At 38.3% G+C, this 9,637-nt stretch overlaps 1 protein-coding gene across 1 annotated transcript; it reads right to left on the minus strand.

Moving 5' to 3' along the window:
• Window positions 1-898: 898 nt before the first annotated feature.
• On the minus strand, window positions 899-3,908 carry LOC145091690 (RING/U-box superfamily protein). The gene is made up of 3 exons (XM_079029465.1): window positions 3,754-3,908; window positions 2,009-3,632; window positions 899-1,604 (listed from the first exon to the last, which is right to left on the minus strand). Exons 2-3 carry the CDS (start codon window positions 3,620-3,622, stop codon window positions 1,080-1,082), a joined length of 2,139 nt encoding a protein of 712 aa, XP_078885591.1. The 5' UTR covers window positions 3,623-3,632; window positions 3,754-3,908; the 3' UTR covers window positions 899-1,079.
• Between the last annotated feature and the right edge of the window lie 5,729 nt (window positions 3,909-9,637).

Genomic DNA, 9,637 nt, shown 5'->3' on the forward strand with positions numbered 1-9,637 from the left:
TACATGTAACAAAATATTTTTATCTATTAGAGTAGATTTTTTGCATTATGAAATGTGTTGATTGAATTGAAACATAACAGTTATCAAAGAGCCAAATCAATTTTATCTTAGTATGATTTGGTTTAACAAAGTTTGTGTAGTTAATAGTGTTACGCAACAATTCAACCTACATCATTTAACAGCATGAAATGTGATTTTAAGTTTTTTAATACTAGTTTTAGAAAACCAAAGTTTCAGTTAACCAGTTAAATAAAAAAAGGTGATTGAGCTAGGATATCACTTCAAATTGGAATGTTACAACTTACATTAGTAGAATGCAATCTTATGAATGTGACTCGTCTACAGAAAAAATATATATATATTCTCTTTATAACAATATCTTGAGACCCAATAAAGAGTTTATGTCGATCCATGTTCGATATAGAAATTAAAAAGATATTTAATAATCAAAAGGAAGAAATTAAAAAGATATTCAATAATCGAAAGTAACGTATCAAGTTTTCTCACTTGTGACCCATCTAAATTATTTGGTACAGCAAACACCAAATAGCAAATGCCCTTTGATCATGACATGCTGCATCTCAAGTGGAAACCGTTGTGTGTTGAAATTTAAATTCTCAAGATTTACAGATTACTACCAAATGTTTTAGTATCTCTTTGACATTATTAAAACTTATTTTATTTATTCTGATAGGATTGACGACTATTTTGGATGATGATAAGATGGGCACACACATATAATACAAGAGATGGAGAGTGGATATTTTTTCCATCTTTTTTGGTGCAACAAAGTAGAGTACATTACAGGTGGCTTCTACTTAAAATGGAAAAATCGCTTAAAACATACATTCCATGACATGATATGATATGTATTATTTTTATCATGTGAAATGTGAAATGCACTGAAAACAGGCTTATTTATAAACACTGTAACGTTGCTGTTTTAACCACAACAGCTTGAAGCAACCAACAACACATGAAGAAAATAACCACCAATCATTCATTCTGTTTTGTATAATAATATCATCACAGCCTTACCAATTTACTCTCGACATCATAAATTTATAACCAAAAAGAGTTTAAGAGGTGGCCCCAAAAACACGAATCCTCTGTTCAATAGGAACCCTGCAGATTGGACACGTGGCCTTGGCCTTCCCTTTTGTCCCATATTCATCATTGCAAGTCGCACAAAGAACCTGATGAGCACAAGGCAAAAACACCACAGAAACTTCATCTTTCAAACAGATTATGCAATCGCGATCGATCCCGGTTTCTTTTTCATCAGAATCATCAAGATTATCGAGTTCATGGAGCATTCTTGCAATGGTTGGGTGGGACCCGTTTGGGGTGTGTGGGGTGGATAGATTAGTGGTCGAGTGTTGTTTGTTGTCTGAGTTGGTTGAAGACATGGTTTTGAGACGTGAGAGTTCTTGTTCGAGTCTTTGGAGGTCATCTTTGTGGCGTTGAAAGTCAACCTCTATCTTTGACCGAAGAGATTCATGTTTCCTTTTGTTGTTGGCTTCTGTTGCTTCTTTCAGTCGCCTTTCTTCCTCCACTTGTGTTAGGGCTTCTTCTTTTGCTTTTTGCTCCTGCTTCCACTTTGCCTGTTATTTATTAACAGAGGTTTCAAAAACTAGCAATAAATAAAACAGGAGTCTTGTTACAAAACATGCTCTTTATTCCTATTCCCCCCTTCTAAAATATTGTACTGAATAATATTTATTTAGTCCATGTTGGATCAATACAAAGCTTTGCATAAGATAAAAGTCACACAAGGCATGAGCTCAAGAACATGAGAATGTTCAACAGGAATAGAAATTTGCTTTTTACTGAAGTTCAAACTCATTAAAACCAATTAATAAACATATTAGAATCAGGTCCACAGTTTATCACTGATATTTACAAAATTTTAGAAACTGTAGTAAGGATGATGAAATTCAAGAATGTATATGAAAAAAAATCAATATGCAAGAGTAATAAAAATAATATGCAAATAGGAAAAGCATACCTCAGCTGCCTTTTTTGCTGCTTCAACTTGGATCATCTCTTCTTGCAACTCACCAATCTTCCTCTTCTCCACTGCAATATCATCCTGCAACTTGGCTCTCTGTTTTTCCCAAGCCAATAACCTTTTAAGATACTTCTTCTCCCTCCTTGCAACTTCCAAACATGTGTTAACAGATTCAGAAGCACTTAACTTTGAAGCCTCCATCTCTGCTCTAATTTCAGCATTTTCAGTTTCAAGGCGTCTAACAGCTGCATTTGCTCTGTCCACTTGTCCACTTGCTTTCCTCAAAGCAGTCTCCATTTCTGAAAGTCTCTTCATGGTTGGATCTTCAGCACCTGGTTTCCCCTGTTTCATACGTTGTGTTTCCTCCCTTTCCATTCTCAACATCTTTAATTCAGTAAGATCATGACTCAGCTTTCTTGCTGCTTGCATTGCTTTCTGATGTGCCCATTCCTTCCTTTCCTTCACTTGTCTCTCAAGATCTTTAATCTGATGCATTAAACTCAAGATCATTTCATCCTTTTGATCCTCGGGAACATATTCCATGTCCCCTTCAAGATTCAGATCACGAAACTTACTCAGCATCATGTTAACCACTTCTTGATTCTTCGTGCTCTGTGTCTCCTCGGTTTTTTCAACTTCACCACTTGTGGTTTCAACTACAGATGATGAATGCCCATTGGATAAAGAAGTTGAACCAACCTGTGTGTCTTTAGCAGTTGCTCTGTATCCTGCAGCAAACATTGCTACATTTCTTTTCAAAAGCATCTTCATAGAAGGTGTAAGATTGAACCTCTTTGGACACTCGATCTCCCTTTGCAAACTCATTTCTGAAGCAGCATATGATAGAAACCGGTTTACAGGGAAATCAGATGTTCCCCCATTTCCAAAACCCCACCCACCATGAAATCTGCATAAAGCAGGAGTCACACCAACTGAATCATCATTCACCTTCTCCACATTGTTCACAACAGGATTGCTGGACTCAGTATTGCCATAACCATCCCCATTAGCATTTGAAGCAATAGGGATCTCCATCACACTTGCACGACCTACGTGAAGATCACTCATGAGTAAACACCACATTGCATCTCCTTTACTCAAGTGTGGTTTAATTTGCTGCAACAAACACACCATTCCAGCAAGCGAATATTCTTCCAACTGTCTCAAATCAGCAAAAACCTGTTCGCTTTCATCTGGATCTCCATCATTCACAGTCGTTCCACTGTTTAAAAAAGCCAAGGAATTATGCAAAATGTTAGTCAACACATCCATTCCACCATAGCAATGGCCATTCCTCAGTATAGCCTTTAAAGCAACTTCCTCTTCATACCCTAATGCAACTAGCTTAACGATCGCCTCATTATACAAAAACTCCAAATTCTTCAACAAAATCTCTTCCAACTGTTCCTCCGTACAGTAACCCCAACCACTATCGTCAAAATTAGGGTTTGAATTCGGATTTTGAGCTGATTCATTAAAACCCAATTGGAAATTCATTGGGTTTAAACTAGATTTGTTAGCCATAGCTTTATCCATTGCATCAGAATCCGGTTTCAGAGGTCGAGGCCTTCGATTTGTACGGATGTGCTTTTCTCTAACAGTGCAACCCATTAAATCCTACCTAAAGAAATAAAAAAAGACATCAGCGTCGATATGACGATTTATTTTTCTATCAACAAGAAGATACAATCAATATGCAGTGATGCATGTAGATATAGAGATTACAGCTTCTGATAACTTACAGATCAAAATTTGGCCTTCTGAATTTCTGATTGTTTGCGATTTTGAGAGGAAGAGAGGTATTCAATTGCTGATCGACCACAGACGAGTACGAAATAGGAAGTTGTATCCGGAATCCGACGCATATGCTCTCATAATCTGTGGGTGACCGAGTGAGAAAATCTGAAAATGAAGAGATCATGGGCCGGGTCGTATATGGACTTGCAAGATCCATGGATCAAATTATTAAAATCTATATATCCAGTCTTTGTTTGGTAAACACTTCTAATTTTAAGATCGACTTATTTGACAGATTTCGGATTTTGAATTCCAGACAATTCTTTTTACATAAAAATCATTACGGACAATTGATCTCAAATACTTATTCTTAAGCAATAATGCCAATGCAATATCATTCTAATTGGGCCTATATCTCACACTTATGCACGCAAAAATAAATAAATAAATAAATAAAAAATAAATTTATTTCATAGATGCGGAAGCTAAGTTTTTAGTTTCTTAGAAAAGAAGGAGTCGTTCCCTCTCAACCTACTGAACCCATTGTCACATTACTTTTTCTCTTTTATTTTCCTTTATCTTTTCCAACCCACAACACACGAAAACCCTACATTTTTGAACTCACTCAATGAAAAAATACAAAACAACTAAGGTACAAGTCTTAAAACGCATGATACAAGAGAAAACAAGAAAGAGAAAGTCGAAAGATATGATGAACTGGGTTAGTGAAACCAATTAACCAACCCGTTGAAGCGGGAGTGGTACCGCCGGTAACTCTATTGCTAATTAAGATTTTACCATTGATTGTTTTGTATTTTTTGTTAATTGAGTTGGTTGAGTGGGTTCAAAAAGATAGGGTTTCCATGTGTTGTGGGTTTGGAAAGATGGAGAAAAATAAAAGAAAAAAATAATATGACAGTGGGTTCAGTGGGTTGGGAGGGAATGATTCCCTCCTCCTTTAGTAATTAAAAGAACATGATTGTACATAACAACAATTTTTTGAGATGTAGAAGCAATTGACTAAGTTGACAGAGTAGGGTCCTAGTGATTCTAAGGATGCAAAAACCGAATGACGCAAACAATCGATATTATGGTGATTTTTTTTTGTGGTTTTCATGGGTCTTAGTGTTTTGGTCTTTGATATTATTTAAAACTATGTAAGAGCATTGGGTATGGATCAAACGTTATAACATCCAAAATTGATACATCACATGCCAACATAATAACATGTTAAGAGAGAGAGAGAGAGAGAGAGAGAGAGAGAGAGAAAGAGAGAGAGAGAGAGAGAGAGAGAGAGGAAGAAGAAGAAGACAAAAATAATATTTGATTGGTTGAATTCTCTGTTGCAGCTCGTTGTCGTTACAACGAGATTTGCCTTAACAAGATTTGGGGATGGTGTTTTGATGTTATCATGTGGTTATAGCATGCCACATCAACTTTAACGGTAGTGTGGTGACCCATACCATATGGTCTAAGGCATTATCATAATTAGTTGGATGATGTAGTAAATTTATAAGGTCCTTATATCGTTTTAGCGTACTAATAACAAAAGAAAATTATATGTTATTGTTCAAAATACATTAGTTAATGTCTTATCTATCATAAAGTAAAATCTACAGAAAAAATTTCTATATTGTAACACCCATAAAAATCAAGCCAATTTAAAACTTTTTCAAACATTTAAAAGCCATTAGTCATTACAAAATGTTTTCAAAATAGTTTAATATCAGAGTCTCCCAGAAACATAGTCATAAATGTGAGGAGCTGTATGATCACGCCTTTGCCTTCACGCGATCATCTGAGGTACCTGAAACCAAAACTGAAACTGTAAGCCCAAAGCTTAGTGAGTTCCCCAAAAATACCGATACACTACAAATAGCACATATACAAATAATAGCATGTACTGGGTCCACAATTTTACCGAATGGATTACCCATGGGCCCATAGTGTGAGTCTGGCATGCCTTCCGGGCCCACAGCTTAAATTTGGATTGCCACTGAGCCCACAGTATGATTCTGGTATGCCCTACCCGACCCTTAGCTCGTATCTGGAATGCTCCCGAGCCCACAATATGAGTCTGGCATGCCCTGCCCGACCCTTAACTCGTATCTGGAATGCTCCCGAGTCCTCAGTATGAGTCTGGCATGCCCCGCCCGGCCCTCAACTCGTATCTGGAGTACTCTAGGGTTTGTTGGCTACCGCACGGAGCAGTACAACCTCAATCCAACCCACATAATATGTCGACATATAATATAACTAATGCACATACAGATAATCAGGTAATAACACAGGTAGTCCTACAGATCTACCAACTGGCATAACAACTAGCATGCATAACTAACTCATACTCAACATAATACAACTGCTAGGATATCATATCTAATGGGCCGACATTGGTGCCTTCGAACCCTTAGTATAGTAAGGATAACTCACCGGGCACTGCTGAAGTCCCGCAAATAAAACTCCAAGTGCTAGTTGACAGATTCCCGAACTGCCAACATCAAACAATACCCAATTAATAATTGGGTTCTAAGCCCAAGGTCCAACTCACACTCCAAAACCCAAAAGTCAAGTAATGGGCCAAAGCCCAACATATGGCCTAATTTTCCAAATTGGGCCCAGACCTCCACATGGTCTTTCCTTAAGGCCCATCCAGTTATGCTAGTCCAAACTCTTAGTATTCCCATGGCCCAATATCGCATAATCATCATGGCCCAGTTATGACCCATATATGGCCCAATTTTCCAAATTGGGCCCAAGTCCTTCACATAGGCCTTATCCTAAAGCTCATCCAATTATTTTGGTCCATTTACTTGTTCTTGGATAGCCCATCAATAGTCCAATCATCAAAGCCCAATAGGAAGGCCCAACTCAAGGCCCAAGTGAAATTAGGGTTTTCACATGAAATGACGATTAGGGTTAAGTGATCCTACTTAACCCATTAAGGACTTAATCCATTAAGTCCAATATTGCTTTAGGTTAATTTGCAAATGATTATTAATTAACATTTTCAGTTTAGTAATTAATTCAAGTGCAGTCCCGATAAATCCTCAAAATTAGGGTTTTCCAAACCCTAATTAGGGTTTCCAACCCAATACTAGCCCATTAGTAACATGATTAGGATTTTAGGTCAATTAGGGCTTCATTGAGCCCATTAGGGTTTCATTAGGCACACAAGAATTTTATTAGTCGGGCACCACCCACTACTACCTCGATAGCGGCTCACGGCGATAGCCACCACCTCGTGGTGGTGGTTATGATTTTTGACTAGAAAATTTCCAAGCATCCCAAACGAATCCAAACACAAACAATCACACCGCCACCCAGCACGGTGGCCGGAGGCGGCAGCCACCACCTTACGATGGTGGTTTTAAGTTTTCTTTTGATTATTCCTACCCGGTTACAATTTTACAATGCAAAATCTCAACTAGCACACACACACACACACTAAGCCAAACATACACACACAACCACCTTGTGGTAGCCGGCGGTGGCACATGGTGGCAGCCACCATGGTTGGCGGCCATGGTGGTTATCATCTCGGTTTTCTAGTTATCAACACCACCTACAACATATACCAACACGAGTTGGACACATAAAACACACCCCATCGGACATCTCGAGGCGGTAGCATCGGCGGTTGGCAATGACAGCCACCACCTCACAGTGGTGGCGAGTTTTCTTGAGTCCCCGTCGGCAGCACACGTCCACAGAACACCTAATCGTCGAGAGCTTGACATTGAATACCCTCCGATCCCAGTCACTCTCGTGGTGGCACAAGGCAGTCGGGAAAGAAACCAGCCGCAAAAGTTGTCGGGGATGGCGGCAACGACGACCGTGCAGTGGCAGAATAAGAAGGGGAGGACTGATGCACTTCGACCAGTCGTTGGGAGCAACGGCAGCAAGCTTTGTCGGCAACAACAATGGCTGTTGGCTTAAGTGGTTGAAAGGATCCATGATGACGACTGGAGAGAGTATGGATGGCGGCTCACGTCTTCAGTGGCAGTAGAACGACGCCGGTGGTGAAAGGCAACATAAGGGTGGTGCGGTGCCGGAGTTGGAGAAGGAGGGTGGTGGCGGTTGCCATCTCTATTAAGGTTAGGGTTTGTATGGGGTGTAGTATGAATATATATATATATATATATATATATATATATATATATATATATATATATATATATATATATATATATATATATATATGACAAAACTGCAAATTTAGTCCTTGTGGTTTACAAAAATCTTTGGATAAGGTCCAAAAAGTTTTTAACTTGCATGGCAGGTCCAAAATCAAAACCTTTCAGCGATTTTAGTCCAAAAAAAACTGAAAAGACAATTATGTCCTTTTATTTTCTTTTTTGTATTTTATATATTTATTTAATACCTTTTTTAATTAAAAAAAATAACATATCCCACCCTATCACTCTATCCGACCCTCCCCTCTCTCTTTCACTCCACCCGACCCTTTCCTTTCTCTTTCACTCTCTCTCCCATCTTCTTCTTCTTCACCCTTCACCTGCTTTGAAGATAGCTTGATTAGTGATGAATCATCCTCCACCACCGGAATCGTCAAAGCTTGGATATGAAGTTGTTGATGTGTCATCGATGGTGCTCAACGATTATCAGGAGTTTGGAATACGACATCAGATGCACACTTGAATAAACTGGAATCACTCCCAAAGGAATCACCATCAATAAAATTAAAATAATCCCTCTCCACATATCTCTCAGCTAAAACACAATTCGCAGCTGGATGACTCACACATCTCTCAACCATTGAAAGTTGAAAGCTTTCCAGTTCTTGAATTTCATCAGGAAGAAATTGGAAACATATGTTGGTCTTATGTTGTTCTTGGAGAAATGAATCGTGATTCCTTTTTCAATATACCCTTGATCGAGAACCCTTTCAGAGAAATCAGATTCATTTAAGTCACATTTATTCATTGATTCAATCTCATCGAAGCAAACATAAATCAACCAACAAACCCAACAAACATAAATCAACCAACAACAAAACCTCATTGGGGGTTGTTGTCTTCGATCCATCGACAACAGTGGGCATGGGAAGAATTTGGGTGATTCTTCTTCAATAGGAGGGGTTGTAGTTGACGTCTCCGACAGGCCCATCGTGGCTTCTTTTCTCATCGTCGGTAGTGAAGGAGTCAGGGGTTTTTAGGTAGTGTTCCTCGACCAATTGCCACGGAGGAAGGGGGTAGCTTCGGTGCCCCACTCGATTGCTTCCCTTCTCGTTGTAGGCTGTGGATTTGAGCAGTAGCAGTAACAATGAAAGGGGGTGTTTGGCTGAGACCGATGAGCAGATTAGGAAAAGGAGGAGTACTGTCATGGTGGCGATTGGTGGTCTCCTAGTTCCACCGGTTTCCTCCTACGCTAGAGATGCAAAACTGGTGAAGGGAGAGAGAGAGAGAGAGAGAGAGAGAGAGAGAGAGAGAGAGAGATGAAGAGAGAAAGAGAGAGAGAGAGAGAGAGAGAGAGAGAGAGGGCGAAAATGTATAGGTGGGTGGGGGATAATATATTTCTTTTCTTTTTATTTTGAAGACAAAATGGTATTAGAATAATTGTAAAAAAAATTAAATTAAAAGGGTATAATCGTCTTTTCAAGTTTTTTTGGACTAAAAACCAAGAAAAACCTTGATTTTGGACTTTCTATGCAAGCTGGAAACTTTTTGGATCCCATCCAAAGATTTTTGCAAACCACAAGGACTAAATTTGCAGTTTTATATACATATACATATATATATATATATATATATATATATATATATATATATATATATATATATATATATATATATATATATATATATATATATATATATATGTATATATATATATATAAACCTTATTTTTCTGATCCTGCCAGCACCAATT

This window comes from Lactuca serriola, chromosome 3 (assembly GCF_051521515.1).
Source record: "Lactuca serriola cultivar US96UC23 chromosome 3, Lser_US96UC23_V15, whole genome shotgun sequence".
Classification (NCBI taxonomy): Eukaryota; Viridiplantae; Streptophyta; class Magnoliopsida; order Asterales; family Asteraceae; genus Lactuca; species Lactuca serriola.